Genomic DNA, 18,043 nt, shown 5'->3' on the forward strand with positions numbered 1-18,043 from the left:
CCGCCCCGTGTCTGATCTCGCCCCCCCCCCCCCCCCCAGATGTCTGTCTTTATCTGTCTCTCTCTCTCTCTCTTCCATTCTTTCTACCTTCTCATATTTCCATTCACCTACTTTTCTCTTTTCATCTCATGCTCCTGTTTTTTTTTTTCGTTTTTTTTTTAATTCACTTTTAGCAAAGGACGGGTTCAGAGCGTCTGCTGTGTATTCGGTAGTTTTCACACACACTTGCACACACTAATGGGAAGCAGATTTCTGGGCGTGTGAAGTGGAAGAAGATTGATTACCTGTATCTAGTTACTGAACACACATGTGTGGGTGCGTGTATGTGCGCATGCAGCGAGAGTGGTGGAGGGCACGTGCTGGGTTGGTCTATTCAACCATCACAGGGAAAACGAAAATAGACCGTTACGGGTTGCTGTGTCAGTCCCTCTGTATGTGTGTGTCTGTGTGTCCCAAATATCGCTTTACAGTTCATTGCCATTGGACATCATTATTTCTAGCTCAGGGTTCGTTTGCCAAAAATGTGATCAATTGTAGGCATGTGCCGGTCATGTCTTTGCCCCCAGTCATTATCAGAGTAATTTATTATGGTATATATTTAATGCAGATGGTCATTTTTACATAATACACCTGTACTTTTAAGTACAGCTCAGGTTGATTCTCACTAGCAGTGAATACCATACTTGTACCTTATGTATATCAATGAGGGTAGGCTAAATAACAGAAACATGTCCCTGTATAATGCAGTACAGATCGTCCCTGGGTTATTAATCAGAGGTTTTTACGTCGGTCCGGATGCAGAGAAATCATTAAAACATTTCATGAGGTTTGGAATCTATCATATACATGGATGCAAAACACTCAGCTTGTAAATACTTCTGATAAAACAAGCGCAAGCTGTTAGATGTACCTTGGTTTCTCCAGATCAATGCATCTTTTGGTGGCACATTTTGGAAAACGATGTTCTTCATGCAGTGATCACTTTTTCCACTCAGACGTTCCTCAAAGCTTCAGTCTACACTGTCAATGCAAAGCCTAGATTTCCTTCTCAGAAAATGGCATGGATGCTGATTTTTCACAAATTGTTGTGACCTTCCCACAATAAAGAACCTGTTTAAACCACCTGTCAACGAACAGATCAGTTTCTACGCTCATATGCCTCAAATCACCTTGAAGTTTGTCAGCGAAGTTGCACAGCACATGTTGAACTAGAAACGACCTTGAGATGCTGCCACAGTGAAATGTCATATAATGTTAAAAATCTTTAGTGTCATTTTGTACTAAATGGATTATAGTTTGATTCCACTTTTGCTCCTCATCCCCTGAAGTTTGTTCCTACTTTCACACAGGTCATTTTGATCCTTGTGCCTGACTATTGCTATTTACTTTTAACCTTCTGTGTCTGCTCTCCTAGTATTTTCTCTTTGCCTGCTTTTTCTTCCTCCTGTACAAATTGTTTGCCTTAATGTTTTTCCCATTTGCACCTTTTTTTTTTTTTTTAAATAGCGTTTTGCACAAGAGATGACGCACATTCCCACACTTGAGCTTCAAGTGCCACGCTGTATGCCACCCCTAAAGAGAAATGCAACAAAAGAGAGCTTGGTACTGTGTGATGGATAAGAATGAGCGGTGGTGTGTATGTGTACATGATGCCAGTGGATGTCCAAGACACATGTACACCAGATTCAACTGCTAAGTGGAATTGGTTGACGTAGGTGCTGACGTCTTTATCTGCAGCAATGCATGCTTTAGGATGGATGCTTTTCATGTCATTCGCTCCTCTTATGTCTGTCTTTCATGGTTTGCTCTTGTAGAGGTCTAGTTGGGTTCATTTGTATGCAGAAAGAAAGAATATGTCCATTTGAAACAATTAGAAAGGAATGCCATGCAGAGAATCAAGTGACGCTGAGAAACGAGACTTTTCATTGCTCGTTTTGGAGGTCTTTTCCGTTTGCTTTTTTTGTATGACGTTTCTCTTCTGACATTTCGTTTTTTTTTTTGTTTGGTGTTTTTTTGTCATTCGGCTTTCTTGAAACATTGATCGATTGTTGAAGAATTAGTGAAAACATTCAGTGGTGAGAGAATATTTTTAAAGATTGTTACCTATTCCTCTTTCCTCACAAGAAAGGTCACACCTTGGCACATTTGTGACCCCGTTCACCTCCACCTAACCTTCTATTCAGAGGAATGAGACTTTCCGTTGATTTTGTTCGTACTTATTGTCTTACATGACTCATTAGTCTTCTATGCAAGTACATATGTGTGGGCATTAGATCAAAGATGGCATTGTATTCTTCAAACATCACTGATATTGTGTTCTTCCGGGTTTGTGCGTAGCCACCCTCCTATGAACACCAGGTTTTCTCATTACTGTTGTCATTTATAGTTGAAATCGAGGCATTTCAAGTCTCTGACGTGTTTGCTGACATCCTTATCAACAGATGTTAGCGCCTAAGGTACTTGGCGCCGGCGAGCAAAGGAAGTGGTGGCATTCACACATTTTTTTTTTTTAAAGGACCTGCTGCGGATCTGGGTGTGGATGGAAAGGTGCACTGACCGGGTCTCTCCCCCCACCATAATGTTTTCCCATGGTTGCCATGTTGTGAGGGAGACTTGGTGTGGGAACAGATTTTGAAGACTGAACAGTTGTTTGATGAACAAATCCAAGAAACTGCCATATTAATATTCAGATATTATTGTTTGGTTAAAAAGACTACAAAAACTGCAAAAAAACTTATTCATATAAAATATGATTCATATATTATATTACTTGCATAGTGAAAGTGATGCTTTCCTACGAAAAAGATACCAAGGTATGCTTGGCCGCAGAGGTGGAAAATAACAAAGTACATTTACTCAAGTACATTTAACTAATTTGTTTGTGTTTATTTTCTAAGTGGGTTGTAGAAAGGCATCCAAAAAAACAGATGGAGGAGACCTGCAACAAATGTCAAATGGTTGGGCTTGAACCACCAACGTCATGCCCAAACTGTGCACGGCTATTGTGTTAAGCACTTGAAATGCTGTTGCATATGAAAGTGTGCTATATAAATGAACTTGCCTTGCCTTTGTGAAGTATTTAAAACTAGCTCCTCCTTTAGCGGCTGTAGCATTAAAGTGATAAACATCAGTAATTATTTTCCACTAATATCGTATATACTAATGTGAACTGTGCCATTTTGCATGATGAGTACTTTCACTTTTAGTACTTTATGTGCTGATACTTTTTTACTTTTAAGTAACATTATGGATGTAGGTCATTTTACTTCTGAGTGTTTTTATACTGTGGTATTGCTACTTTTATGTAAGTAAAGAATTAGGGTGCTTCTTCCACCACTGCTTTGGCTGCCTCCATAACAAATGAGACTCTCTTCATTTTGTTGTGGATACAAGGTTCCATGATTTTCTAAACTTCCTGTTTCTGTTTTATTTTTAGCATTGCTAATCCAACACTACTGCAGAGGGAGCAGAATGCTTCATTTCCCATAATACTTGTTTTCCCCAAATAGCGACATAGACAGGACATGGTTTGCATCGGATATTGCTGTGCACATTGTTCTGCGCAAAATGTTTCCAATTGTACTGCATTTATATTTTCTTCTCTCTTTGCCACACCCTTTTTTTGTGGGAATCTTCGCTCGTAGCATTATTAGCTACATTACCCAAGTGTATACTGTGTGTGAAGACATATAAATCTACTTGTAAATGAAACATTTGTATATTTTTATGTGTGAATTTGCCTAATTATCAGCATATTTTTTGTTTTCCTTTCTGTAATTTTGTGATTAAAGTTCAACTTAAGATACTTAATTTATATAGAAATGTCACTAATACAGCTAAACTAAATTTAAGGTTTTGACAAGATGAAGGCTAAATCAGACATATAAGCTGTCCCTGCTTCCGCTTTCAAGTCCTCGGCACTAGTTTTATGTGCTTTGTTTTTGGTTTTATTGACTCTTCAGCTTTCCTGTCTTGCTGTTTTCCCTCTAGCGTATTCTTAAGCACTTTGGTAAATCACTTTTATAGGTATGCTCCATGGGAATTTTCACAGGATAAGGAAAGACACATCTTACCCAGAGCTCTCAGCCAAGTGACCTCATTACATTTTGTGCAATTTTTAAGCTTTTCCCAGAACTGACTCAGAAAGGGGGAGTCACATGTGAGCCATTATTTGATCTTCTGCCTATAAGGGTTATGATGTTGTTTACTTATGAGAGTTTGTGTATTTGCATCCTATTTGATTGTCCTTGCATTTTTATTTCTCTTTCTTTTCTCTGTCTCTTTTTGGACATCGGCCTATCTACAATGGAGTTTGGTTGCAGAGTGTATCACTGTAAACAATAGGCATCTGGTTTTGGTGTTAGACCCTTGGAATCAAAGAGCGTCCACTGCTTTGCTCTGAAGTTGCGCCAAAAGTTAAATGCAAAAAGTTAGTCTTCCTCCTTTGTGGCTTTTGAAAAGGGTTCTGGGAAGTGTAGGACATAACTGAAGTAGAAGGAAACTAAGCAGTTTATAGCAGAGAAAGTACCCCCACCAAAATACATTATTTCCAAGGGTTGAATTTGATCTGTATGGCTTTTTAATTTATGTTTCTGTGTTGTGTTTCAGGCCCAGGTACAGCGCTCACTGGACAGCTCTGTCTCCACACAGCCAAGAATCATGACCGGCCGTCGCAGTAGAAAGGAGGCAGCGGCAGCCGGGGTGGGGACGGACAGCAACACACATGGTGGCAGTCCAGTTTCAGAACAGGACTCTGGCATTCTGGATGTGGAGGATGAAGAGGAGGATGAGGAAGTGAGGAAATGCACAACTACACACACACACGCAAACATGTCAACGCATTGAAGCCACACGTGTCCTCCTAATTTTATAGTTTCATGCCATTTGATGGAAGCTGGAAATACTAAAGGAATTTTTGAAAATCAGTGATTGGTCAAATGTGTAGAGGTGATTTAGGATTCACTCTGAACTCTTTGTCATTCTTTGCTCAATTTTCAGTGAGAACAATCGACTACAAATGTCTTCCTGGAGCAACTGTCTGAAAATATGCCCCTTTTCCTCTATCATGGCTGGCTTTTCGCTGTGTGCTTGATTGTGGCCATGCAGAACAGCTACAAACAATTTTGATTTCTGATGTGATCGGACACCATGTCTTACAAGCTAGTTCTGAGAGAATAACAACCCATCCCTTTCTTCATGTACTCCTCAAACTGCAAAATATTGTTTGCCAGGCGCATCAGTCCTAACCCACATCTTTGTTGGGTTTCTCCTCCAAATGGCGGGATGGATGAATCTGCTTTGGGGCCTGATAATCTGCTATAGTGATTTCAGATGTATGTCCTCTCTTCTTTCATCTCTTCCATGTGTCACGTCTTGCCCTAGGCGTGTCTTTCCATTCCTAGCTGACACGTTCCTTTGTCTGCTTTTCTTTTGTTTTCCTTTTATTCTCTTTAATTTCCTTTCCATTAGAAATCACCCTCATTCTAAATGGTGCATTCTTCTGCCCAGTCAGATGTTATTTGGGTTGGCCCAGTATCCCAGGTGAGGTCTGGGAAGACTGGTGGATGACATCAGTGAATATGAGCCCCATAGCAGCACATAGCCCATGTAAACCAGCTAAGCCAGACTTTAGTGTCTAAACACACAGCTCACTTTTAGGGGGAGTGTTATACCTCAATTTTACTTGTGCAGTTGCTTAAAGGGTTTGCAATAGTTTTATAATGAGTTGTTTGAAAATTGAATTCAAATTCAATGTCTCTTAATTGTTAATGAAGACTTTCAGGTGAGTCACCTCACTTTTTTTAATCAAAAATTTTATTGATTAGCAGATGTTTGTTGAATCATCAGGCTACTGAGAGCAGTTGCAGAGAACCAAATGGGCTGCAGAGGTGGGATTAAGTTACAAGCAAGTTTCAAGTTTTAACCTTCAAGTCTCAAGCAAGTCCCAAGTTACTGTGGTGAGAATCTAGCATGTCAAGTGCCTAGTATAAGTCAAGCAAATTAAAAGTCATACAAAATTCTGATGACATGATAATGTTATGGGAATATGATGTCTTTAAGTGAAACAGTCACAAACATCCTCTGATTATGAGCAGTGTATTCCTAAACTTTAAACTAACCTTTAGCTTTTAAATAAAAAAGACACGCCTTTCATGGCTATCAGAAACTCTTCTCAGTAAAATGTGCAACTGATTTGAAACTAAGTTTAATAGTTTAAGCTTAATGTTTTCTAGCTAACCTTTGACCAGCCAATACATTAGCTAATGCACACATTCACCTACTTACCTTTCTTTGTGAGTTTTGTAGTAACCCAAGTTCCCCATCTCCATTTTCTTTTTAGTTAAATTACACATAGACCTAAATCATGTTTTTATAGACCTAGTTTAAAGAGGGGTAACAATAACTGTCACTTCTTTGTACTTTTTACATGTAGAGTATTTGACCATTTGAAGCCAGAATCCCATTATCCAGTCAGTGAGGTCAATAACAGAGACAGACACAAAACATTTATTAGATGCTTTGAATCAAGAAGACCTGCACTTACTAAATAGGTACAGTGTCTTGCTCAAGGCAGTTTAACAGGTCGTGTCTTTTGCTGGGAATAGATATGCAAACCTTTCCTTCGAAAACGTCACCCCATCTCCTCAAGTGGATCATCGGGATAATTTGTTCAAAAGTTTAGTTCATTTTTCTGCTAAATTTAGTATTTATTTTTTATTTTTTCTCCATTCTTTTGGAGTAAATGTTCTTGGAATTTTAGGAGGTGACACTGCTTTATTTTAAGTAGTTACATACCATATCAAATTATCAGATTATCCATCAATTTGTCTTGCGATTCAGAGCAGGATATGTGCATCAGTAACCTACTGTATTTACAGAGTGAGCAATAAAAATCAGGCATTAAGGAAATTTTGTCATTACAGAATGGGCATTGTGACATTGAACTCTTCAAGTCCTCTCTCACAGGATCAAAGTTCCTTTTTGTAGCTCTTGTTGTTCACACTCAAGGAAAGTAAAGTACAATGAAGATGAAGAGAATAGTGGTGAACTTGTCACCCCTGTGCTACCATTATGTTTTAAGGTCGCTGTCATCTCCTCGGCTTAGTTATGTCCTGTAAACCTGACTCAACCTTCTTAATGTGAAGACCTTGGTTCAAACAAAGGCTTGACCCGCGGTCATCAGGGTTACAACCGCACTGGCGCCGATAGTTGGCACAACAACAATCGTCTCGTTTCCTCACGCCTTGCCCCTGCCAGGTCTCTCCCTTTCTTCTCCTTGACTTCATTTACAGTCGTACGCCTGTGTCTCTGTATTCTATTTTCTTTGCACCCTTTCTTCTTGTCCTTTTTCCTCCTCTTTTCTTACCTCACCGCAACCTTTCGCTTCTGTTTGTTTTTCTATTTGTCTCTCTCCTCCTGTCCATGCTTTCTTTATTTTGTTTTTCTTCTGTTTTGTTGTCTTCGTCTTTCCACAGTTTTCATCTTTCTCTGCCAGCATTTCTTTCCCTGTCCTTTTCTTTTTGGTTTCTCCCTCCACTACTTCTCTAACTTGTTCTTTTTTTCCTAATTTTTCTGCTGTAATTCATTTTCAGCCTTTAATGTTGACTTTAAACCATGCAAACCTATTGCATCTTTTTCTCCGTCTCTGTCCCTCATCTCCCTCTTTTCTGCTCCCATTACCTCATCACCCTCCACCTCTGTCGTTAAGATTAGGAGTCTGTTGTCATTGTTTCGGGACCGTGTGCGGTCACATCAAAGCTGGTATTGTGCTGTTCCCCCAATGATTTTTACAGAAAGCAAACTTTCCAGAGGGCAAGAGGGCACTTTTTTGCTGTTTGTGTGTGTTGGTAAATTACCACTGTGCTGTTTTCCAGAAGAAAGAGGATGTGGGTAAGGAGGAAGGGGTGGAATGAGGAATGGTAGATGGAGATATAGATGTAAAGAAAAAGAGGTGTGAACAGTTGGTGACATTGCCAGAAAACATTCAGACACAATAATGAAGTGCTGCAGAATGATTTACTCATCTCTCTTTATATTTGTTGCTCTGTCAATTTCAGTTCAGTTGACATATGTTACAGTTGTGATGTTGAAAACTTACTCTGAAAAGTAATGTCTTTTGGTCTACTATTTCTGAACTTCTCCCACCAACACCCACCTTCTCTCTGTACTTTTTTTAGTCTGGTTTTGTTCAGTGGTATGACATTTTGATAGAAAAATAACATTGCCAAGGCATGCACACAAACAAAAGAGTTGATGCATACGGTGAGTACATAAAAATAGATTAAAAGGAAATGAAAGGAGAAAAAGATCTTTTGAATAATCTTGGGGATATTTATGTATTTCCCAAAAAATATAAGCATTATTTTTTTTCCCCATTATGCTCCTTTCTTACTCCAGCTTTAATGTTCAATTTCTGCTTCAGTATATAAAGGAACATGGTGGATAAATAAAAAAATGGTGGTTATAATAGATGATTATACAAATTGTTTAACTGTCTAGGTGCCAGGAGCTCAGGACCTGGTGGATTTTTCGCCAGTTTACCGCTGTCTGCATATCTACACTGTGCTGGTGAGTTCTTCCTCTCCTTTGTTTTTTATCTCTTTTTTTTTCTCAAATGTCCTTAATTTTCATCTGTATTCATTTCTTTCAGTGCTGTTTTTACCCTCTTTTAGTTATCATGTCCTCTGACCACTTCTGAAGAAAACAATGTTCTGGAAGGCCCAGTTCAAAATACTTAGCTCAAGGTCCAGGTTCTAATTTTGTTGGTCTGTTTTTAGTCAAGTACAAATTAGCGGTATACACTGAAAGATTTTAACGAAGCAACAATGTAGGGATGCTGATATCAAAGGAGTAGTAGCTACAGTAGTGATAGTTGGGAAAGTTCTGTCACCTTATGGTGTATGGTATATTGTCATTTTGTCCAACCCCAAGGGGAAATTAGCATAAGATTTATGTAGATGCTGTAGAAGGAGGCCTCCGTGAGCCTGGATCCACTCCAACCAGGCTGATGCCTGTGTGTGTGTGTGTGTGTGTGTGTGTGTGTGTGTGTGTGTGTGTGTGTGAAAGAGAAAGAACGAGAGCATATGTGTGTCTCGTTTCACATAGAGCGAAAACGACATGGGTGGAGGTGTTGACTGGGCCATGACTGGGTTACTTGAACATTTGGGGTCTGTGTGTGTGTGTGTGTGTGTGTGTGTGTGCACGTGCGCGTGTGCAGGACTGTTGGGGTTGTGACCGGGCCAATGTGACCAGAGTGTCAGCTGTTTCTGTTCTGTGTTTGTGTGTCTGGGCTCTCTGGCAGGGGGACAGGAAGTGCATGACTTTTGACAGGAAGGAGAAAGTGAATGGGCAAAAGAGCAATGGAGGGAGGGTGCAACAAGAGGGAGTGAGGTTAGAGAAAGGGTAAACGGAGTGAGATGATGGAGCAGGAAAAATAAGGAGGTTTAATGATGGAGAAACAGAGGGGATGAAGGAATGAGAGAGGATTCAAAGAATTAGATGGGTGACAGCAGAGAAATCTCATGGTGAGAAACAAAGGAATGGAGGTTGAAAAAGAGGAGGCAGAAAATAAAGCTGAGGCAAAAAAATATTAAGACGGCTTTTGGTTTCAAACCAAATACTAAAAAAGTGAGAATTTATTCTTGGCTTTTTTATATATGGTACTGAAATTGGGAGGGGGCGCCAACATTTGACATTTACTTTTGGCAGATAAGTCCTTAGACCATAAAAGTGACGTTGTAGCAATTTCAACTATAAAGCTGATGAAGTGAATGCTGAAAACAATGCTGTGATCTACTACTACTATTCTTCCACAGAGGCCTGAAGCTGGTGTCATGCATTAGCTGAGACACTTTACACAATGTCTCTGAAAAAGGGAGACTCTATAAAAATAGCTGTAACTGCTAAATGGTCAATGCAATATTATTTTAACCCCTTGAATTATAGCTGGAAGTTTACACTTCAAGAACATTTTGACTTCTTCATTTCAAATTCATTGTGGTGGTGTACAAAGGCAAAGTTCTGAAAACTGTATCAGATCTGTCCAAATACTTATGGACCTGACTGTAGTAGAGAAACTAATTGTAACCAACAGATGCCTGAAACCTGAACAGGCAGAAAAAGGGGAGTAGAAAGTGCAAAGTAAACAGGGATGACTGGGAGGAGAGAAGAAAGTAGTAGTGATGAGAGAGGGTGATGGTCAGCAGTGGTGATATGGTGGCATATAAAGGAAGGAGTGAGGAGAGTGAACCAGCTAAAGAGCGATAAGGAGTCAAGAAGAGGAGGGAAGCAAAAACAGGAAGATGAGGATGAAAACACAGCAGAGAGAGGGATAACTACAGGCATTAGTGGGAGGAGTAATGAGCGAGGATAGGTCAATAGAAAGAGAAAGAGATGGAGGAGAAGGAAAAGGAGTGTTTTCTCTCAGGAAGGTGTTGAAAGGCGTGACCTCTTCACCTCTGAGGTCAGCCTCACTCGCTTGTTCACCGGCATACCTCTCCCACACATACACTGCCACTGTGTGTAAGCTGTTTTTGGGAAAAGGACACAAGGTCTCATACACTGATCTCACACAGGCTTGTCCTTCTGTAGTTGTGAAGGCGCTCCAAATATTAGGTACACAGACAGCCCTGTGTTGGATGTAATGCATTCCCTAGCCCATTTCTCGAGCCTTAACCATCACAACTAAACACAGACACATATACAGGCTACACAGACAGAAGCTGTTTTATCCATTAAAGCAGTTTGAGTGACAGGTCATTGGGCAGAGAAACTGATTTACCACTAGAAAATAATAAGAATGTCCAGCACTGTTTGCTGTGCCTGGCAGGGGGCTCGACTGGAAAATCACAAACGTACACGCACACACACAGAGTCAGCCATTAATTAAAGAGCACACAAATGTTAGTTGGATTTATTTTTGTAGCAGACCTGGATGTGGAATCCCATTTGCAATCAAGAGCTCCACTTTCTCCACATCCATTCTTTCTTCTCCATCTCTCCTCCTTTTTTCCATGTTTAAAGTCCTCGATTTTCCAGCTGTAGTCGGGCCCCAAACAATGCTTCTTTGTTAAACTCGCGCGCATGCTGCGCGTTGAGAAGGGTAGACGGAGCGGTGATCAGTGTAAACATAAGCCTGAAGCCCAACACGCTGAGCTGAGTATAGGGAAGACGTAGCAATCTGGTTTATCATATTGTTCAGACTGGGAGCTCTGAGCTACACCAGAACAGGACAGCTGAAACCCACTGGGCTGCTTTGCTACCCCAGACATGCTTAAGACCTGGTCATACCAGCATCTAAAACTGTGACATTTCACTGGTAGATCAGTTTCAGTGGAATCCGCCGTCAGTGGATTTTCTTGCAGGGATTTGTAAACTTTGGTGAACATAGCCATTTTGTCATTACCAACCCTCAAGGGAACAGAGAGCTTTAGAGTCCCTAAATGAAGAAAACTATATTAACATATTAGCTGTGTTGTACCATCAACTGTTATTGAACCTGCTTTGTTGGAGGGAAAAACTGTGCTACAAAAGAGGGATTGATTGCAGACAGTTAGGAACCAGGATTCAGTGGTACAAATATATACTTTTTAATAAACTACACGAGCTTATTGTCCAGTTAGCATCTGAGCTAATCAGCTTGAAGAACTTTGCCTCCTTTTCGTTAACTTTGTATTGAATGAAATGACATATAGACCTGAGATGAAAATGTCAAAGTCGAGTTAATGGCACTGTATAGAGGAAATGGAAAGCAGGTTTGGGAGTTAATGTGGCCGATAAGTGTTATGTTCCTTGCTGGTAGGTGTGTTAGGAATTAGCTCACCATTTACGGTTGTTTACCAGATATCCCTGAAAGTAACAACAATGGTGCAGAAGTAACATACGCACACAGACAGTCAAGGAGAGCGAGCACCTTGTAATGAAGAGTTCATGGCCATTGATGCTGCTCACTTGCTAAATATATTGTTCAACTAAAGGTCAAACAGGGAATCAAAGAACACAATTTTGTCATCTCACTGCATCAGACTGAATGTTGTTCCACAATATAATCTTGACCAATGAGATCAGATAAGACATAGTTGGAGTTAGTAAAACACAGGTGTGTTTGTTAAATTCACTAAATGTTTGTTTGTATTCGTTTATCTTACTACCATGTATGATTGTGATAACAGGTAGTGGTCACCACAGATGATATAGTACAGTATAATGTCATAAACAGAGCCCAGTGGTCAGCATTGCAGATACGTATGTGTGTGTTGGTTTGGCCAGTAGGTCATGTTATCTGCGCAGTCCTGGGCTCTTATCACTGAGCTCACCAAGAACTGTGGGTCTTTGTCTGGTCCTTAGATAGGCCACAAGACTCTCTCTGTCAGGGATACACATAGTAGAGAGAGATAAAAGGGAAAGCTTCTGTGTAATGGAAGGAGGTGGTCAAGTTTACAAAGCTGATTCTTTGTTTTTCTGTGTGGGGGTTTTAGATTTGATGTCTGACCAGCGACGCCAACCGAGACTAACAGGAAGCAGTTTTAGTCTCTCTTACTCATTTATACACACTGTCTCTCACTCACATCAATTTATCTTACCTTTTCCTGCATTCACTAGCTCTAACCTTTGGTTTTATACTCCATTAAATTCCTCCTCCCCTGAAATGAATAACAAACTCAAACAACTTTCAACATTTGGCTGCTTACTTGGCTATTGTCAGTTATCAAGTGCTGCCTCACTGATTGACCCACATTAAGATTAAGCAGTCTTTCTGACAGCTGAGCATGTGTTACATGGAAATGTGGGACTTAAGATTCAACAGCAACTCTGAAATGAATTTAAACCAATCTGGCTTTAGCTTGTCTTTTTCTTTCCTTTAAAAGGTATTAGCCAGTCCTTAAGTCTTTAAAACTCCTTCAAGGCCATACATTTTCTAAAAGTGAAATCTAAACTTTTAAATAAAATTTGGGGATTTATTGATTCTGTAGGTAGTAAACAGAAGAAAAATAAGTTTAGAAGACCAAACATTCTTATTTGGTATTAAAATAGTATTGGTAAGTTGATGTAGAGTTGTTAGAAATGATCGATCATCAGTGTGTTCATAAATCAGTAATCTATAATGAGCAGTGTGAGTTTTGTCATGGTCTCTGGAAAAACAAATTGCATGTTACACCAAAATAATTGTACTTGAAATTGTAACTCTTCTTCAGCTGCACTTTTGAGATGTTCAGTCAGAAATTGATTTCGCCAACTTACTTTTATTACCAAAAACTGAATTTGAATTCATTTCCAAGTACAACCGTAATGCTATTAAAAATGTCCACACAGCCGGTGGACACCCATCCTCACCTGCACTTTATGTTTTAGGGTTTGCGTGATGTGTTTGAGAACTACTACAGAAAGCAGAGGAGGAAACAGGCTCGCCTCGTACTGCAGCCACACTCTAACATGGTATGACCTTGCACCACCGCTCTGTGTGTGTGTTTGCACTTTTTTTATCCACACACTAACTGTTCTTACAGTTCCCCTCTCCTGCACATACACACTCTGTAATCTAATATCTGAACAGCTAAACAATTAGCTTTAAATTAGGTCTTTCTAATGTGTTTTTTTAAAGATCAAACTTGAGGTACCCTGTGGAGTTTTTGACCTCTAGTAGCACAATGGAGCTTTTTTTTTTTCGGTCACTGGACCCTCGTTTTGTTTGGCTTGTGCATGCACACACGCTTGTGTGTGAGCATGTGTGACACCGAACAAATTCCTGCCAATGTCAGACTATTCTGCAGATCTACAGGTGACTGTAACTCACTAAGATATCCAGGAAAAAAAACACTGCAATCTGTTCACTTTTTAAAGAAAAATAAGCTTTTCAAGTGTTTTATGTGGAAGGAAGTGCATTCATCATGTAGGTTAGCACTCAAGGAGAGAGACGGCGTGTTTTGGTAACAACACTGAATGTAAACATAACTTCTGGGGGTGAGAAAACTCCACATGGTACCTTTTAATGGACCTGTACTGTATACAGTATTAATCATACTTGGGTGAGTTTTTTTGTCATTGTTTGTTATTCCTCAGTAGTTTTCCTCTGCTGTTGGACTCTTTATCCCTCCCTCTGTTTCTCCCTTTTTCTATTCCTAGCATGAAACTTTGGAAGGATACAGTCGGTACTTCAATCAGATAGTTGGGTAAGTTCATAGGTTGTTACCTGCTTGAAATTGCCTCATTTTCTTGTGATTTCAACTGCATAGGAAGTGAAATTTTTAAAATGCCTTACAAAAAGGAATTGGTAGCTTTTTGCATAGGATGTTTTGCAAGTGACTTCAGTATGTCTACAGGACAAAGTTTGACATCACAAGGAGTGCCTTTTTCCCTTTAACAATGGACACTCGTTATGTCACCACTATAAAGACTGAGCCCTTTAAATTGTGTTTGATGCCTGTTGTGTTGTTGGTGGCAAATTAGGGCAGTGGATAAAACTTTCACAGCAAAATTCAGATCTGTTGCTTTGTCTATTCATATGTGAATATTCTGAGTATTTGTGTTTAATATCCCTTCTGTCTGTCCATTCAGTTGCCATTTCACCCGTCCACCTTTTCCGGACTAACCCAGTCCGATCTATCCCTCTCTACATCCACATCCATCCACCCAGTCTTATTTTTGTGCATCTATCCTCCATCTAGCCATCCATCCACACATTGTAAGCCTGTCAGAAGACAGAGTGAGAAAGAGGAACTTAAGAGTGAAAGCAAACATTCAGCATTTTAGCAACACCTCATGTCATTTCATTTGAGCGACATCCGAGCGTTTGACATCTGGTGCAGTGTTTAAAGGAGGGAGGGGTGAACCGTGTCAACTTGAACATAATTACTCTTCTGGCTAACAGTAAAATGTAAGCCATGCAATGCAGTTGTGTCTTAGAATGGGAATCATATTTCCCTGTTTGATTGCTCTGGGGCAAAAACATGGAAAGGGTGCTGGTCTTAAAGAACAAATACAACTAAAGAGTGTCACAAAAGCAAGTTAAAGATCATGTGAAAATTCAACCCCAATGTATTTATAGCTTTCAGCAAATGACAAAGAGAAATACACCATGCACAGTCGGGCCACAAAATCAACCACAGTGTGGCTCATTGTGGTTTGGCACGGCTCAGTGGGCATTGGTTTGACTGAGATATGCTGTCAGTGGATGTAAACCAAAGTCCCTTTGTGGGCGATTTGATCCATTTCACTCAGGCGTTATTTCAAGAACGCAGTACAACATATGATTGACGAGTGCGGCCTGTTGCTGAGACAGCAGAGGTTTTTTACACTCATTAGATGAATGTACCATTTGCTGATGCGTCATTTGTACATGTGTTATTCAAACTTGAGTTATGATGGCTTTTCTGGGGCAGTTGTCAGATTCCACCCATGAAAATAAGTTTTTAAAACATCTGAGAGTGGATATTAGCCACACAGATCTATAATCATGCTTTATTTCATATTGATGAAAGATAAAAACACTTTGGAGGTGGGCATGCATACTGTAGCATACAACGATTGGTCTGCTGTTTCCTCCTGTTTTATGCTAAGCTAACTGTCTCCTGGCTCTAGCTTCACATTTAACTGACAGATATGAGGGTGGTATCAATCTTCTCATGTAACTCAAGGCATTAAAGCAAAGTGTATTTCTCACCTGCATATTATTGATTTCTCACTGTCCTTCCATATATGCAGGTTCTTTGTTGTGGAGGATCACATCCTTCACACCACACAGGGTTTGGTCAACCGAGCATATGTAGAGGAGCTGTGGGAATTGGCACTGTCTAAAATCGTCGCCGCTCTGAGGACACACTCAGTAAGATGAAACACACACTTAATACAAAATACATTTGCAGAAATACACAATTCACTGTCAGCAATGACAAGGCCTTTTCAACACTTGCAGCTGCACCACACAAGACGTGCACACTCTGTGCTTTGTCTCCACAGTCGTACTGCAATGACCCTGACCTGGTGCTGGATCTGAAAAATCTTATTGTCCTTTTCGCTGATACGCTGCAGGTATGTGTGTGTAATCCATTGTTAATCATACACTATGAAGGAAGGAAGGTGTTTCATCCCTACAACCCTGATCAGTATTATGCTGTATGACATAATATAGCTTGCCACAAAAGTTGAACTTTTTCCCTTTCCATTTTGGTGTTTTTGTACGTTCGTTCAGTCAGTTACCTCAGCATATGCCAAGTAAGCCATTTGACTCCAGAGGCTCATGAAAATTGTTCAATGAATGTTTTGTAGTTTTGTTTTGTAACTAACCTGGAGGGATTGAGTGTGATAGATGAGAGGATGGAGAGGCTGAAGGGAATGATAGAGGATGTGGATTAAAAACCTGGAAGGGGCAAACATTTCTATATGAGTAAGAGAATACAAGAGGGAACGTGATGAATGGATGGTACAATGCCCACAAGTCATTCACTTAAGGTAATGAGGTGCTGCTGGCTGAATTCATACTCTCTGATCTGCTCTCCTCTCCTCTCCAGCATATAAACCAGAAATGTCATTACCAGCATTACAAATACCTCAACAGTCATCCCGAAATGTATATTTCTGAATGTACTAATGTATTTAAGATGTTTCTGTTATTGTGACCACTTTCTTTTGAGAGAAATTATACTTAGCTTGCCCTGTATGAATATTACTCTTATTTTGAAGCTATTTTAAATCCATACTTTACTGTGGTCCCATAATGCATTCTAAACAAACGGGTTTGATAGACTACATTGAATATATGGGCCCCCTAATGAACCTCAGTGCAACAAAAGTGAGAGCACCTGAGATTTTTAGTTTGAGCTATTTGCATGAACAAGGTTATAAACGAAGACTGAACAGCACAGTTTTGGTTGTGTCTAATGCAGCATGACCCCACATGGTAAGGAATTGCCTGAACAAGTAATAGACCAGATTGTGAGACATTTTTAAAGATGGGAGAGGGTGCAAGAGCATCAGTAGGCTCAAGGGGCTATCTGTGGAACTTAGTGTTATAGTGATTGATCAGATATTGCATGAAGTCAGCCTTTACAGACTGTGTGCAGGAACAAAACCATCACTCACAAACCTGCAAGATTGAACTTTGCCAAACAAAAGATGAATAGAAGCTTGATAAATATTGGCAGAACATTCTCTGCTCAGATGAAATCAAAACCAATTTGTTTTGATCAGATTGGCCCAGTATGTTTGCTATAGACCTGGCCAGGACTACCTCATTGGATGTATAGACATCATAGGAGTGTGCTGCTCTATGGTGATGGTATTCATAGATGGCACTGTGACTGCAAGCTTGTCTACCCCATATACTGGATGAAAAGATGACCCAAAGCCTCAAAAGGCTTGGCAGGAGCAACATTTTCCAACATGACCGTGCTCTCAAATGCACTGCACACATCACATCAGAGTTTTTAAAGCATGAAAAAATTGAGAACTGTGGCCTGGATAAATCTGTTCCCTGACTTCCCCCCAGCAAAGAGCAGCTGAATGGAATCATCTGTGAAGAACAGCAGAACATCTCTCCTCTGATTCATCATTCATCCATGACCAGAGGGATCGAGTCCATCATTAAAAATAAAGATGAACATACAAATGATAAAAAAAAACAAATAAAAGAATGGAACTGGAATAACGAGGGACAAACTGACATGTTGTTACTGGGTCTTAAATATGGACCTGTTATTGTCAAATTAACAGCTTCATTTTTGGGGGAATTGGGATTTGGTTCTTTAAAAAGCCCAAATTCTTTGATCAGTCTTTAAAAACAGAGAGAGAGGATTTAAAATGTTGTCTAAAAGTAAAGATGGATGGATTTTTTTTTTCCCACCCACATATTTTGCTGTGTGAAGAAATATTTTATTTTTATTTATGTGCTGCTTTTCCTTTAGACCAGCCTTTTGTCCTGCAGGGCAGCAGTATTACTGAATTGTGCAAAAATGTAACTTAAGCTCATAAATATTGAATTTCCGGTTGCAGGGTACATACAGTTCTGTAGCTGAATTACCAAATGTTGATAAAGTCCATATGAGGTTTG

General features: G+C 39.9%; 1 protein-coding gene across 1 annotated transcript in view; it reads left to right on the forward strand.

Moving 5' to 3' along the window:
* Nucleotides 1–18,043, forward strand: part of exoc6b (exocyst complex component 6B) — a 79,959-nt gene that overhangs the window by 18,581 nt on the left and 43,335 nt on the right. The window contains exons 7-12 of the mRNA XM_020624271.1: nucleotides 4,609–4,794; nucleotides 8,500–8,568; nucleotides 13,351–13,434; nucleotides 14,122–14,168; nucleotides 15,700–15,820; nucleotides 15,955–16,026. Coding sequence (XP_020479927.1) covers nucleotides 4,609–4,794; nucleotides 8,500–8,568; nucleotides 13,351–13,434; nucleotides 14,122–14,168; nucleotides 15,700–15,820; nucleotides 15,955–16,026 — 579 coding nt within the window. The remainder of the gene's footprint in view (nucleotides 1–4,608; nucleotides 4,795–8,499; nucleotides 8,569–13,350; nucleotides 13,435–14,121; nucleotides 14,169–15,699; nucleotides 15,821–15,954; nucleotides 16,027–18,043) is intronic.

The sequence above is a fragment of the Monopterus albus genome, unplaced genomic scaffold (genome assembly GCF_001952655.1).
Source record: "Monopterus albus unplaced genomic scaffold, M_albus_1.0 scaffold324.1, whole genome shotgun sequence".
NCBI classification, from domain to species: domain Eukaryota; kingdom Metazoa; phylum Chordata; class Actinopteri; order Synbranchiformes; family Synbranchidae; genus Monopterus; species Monopterus albus.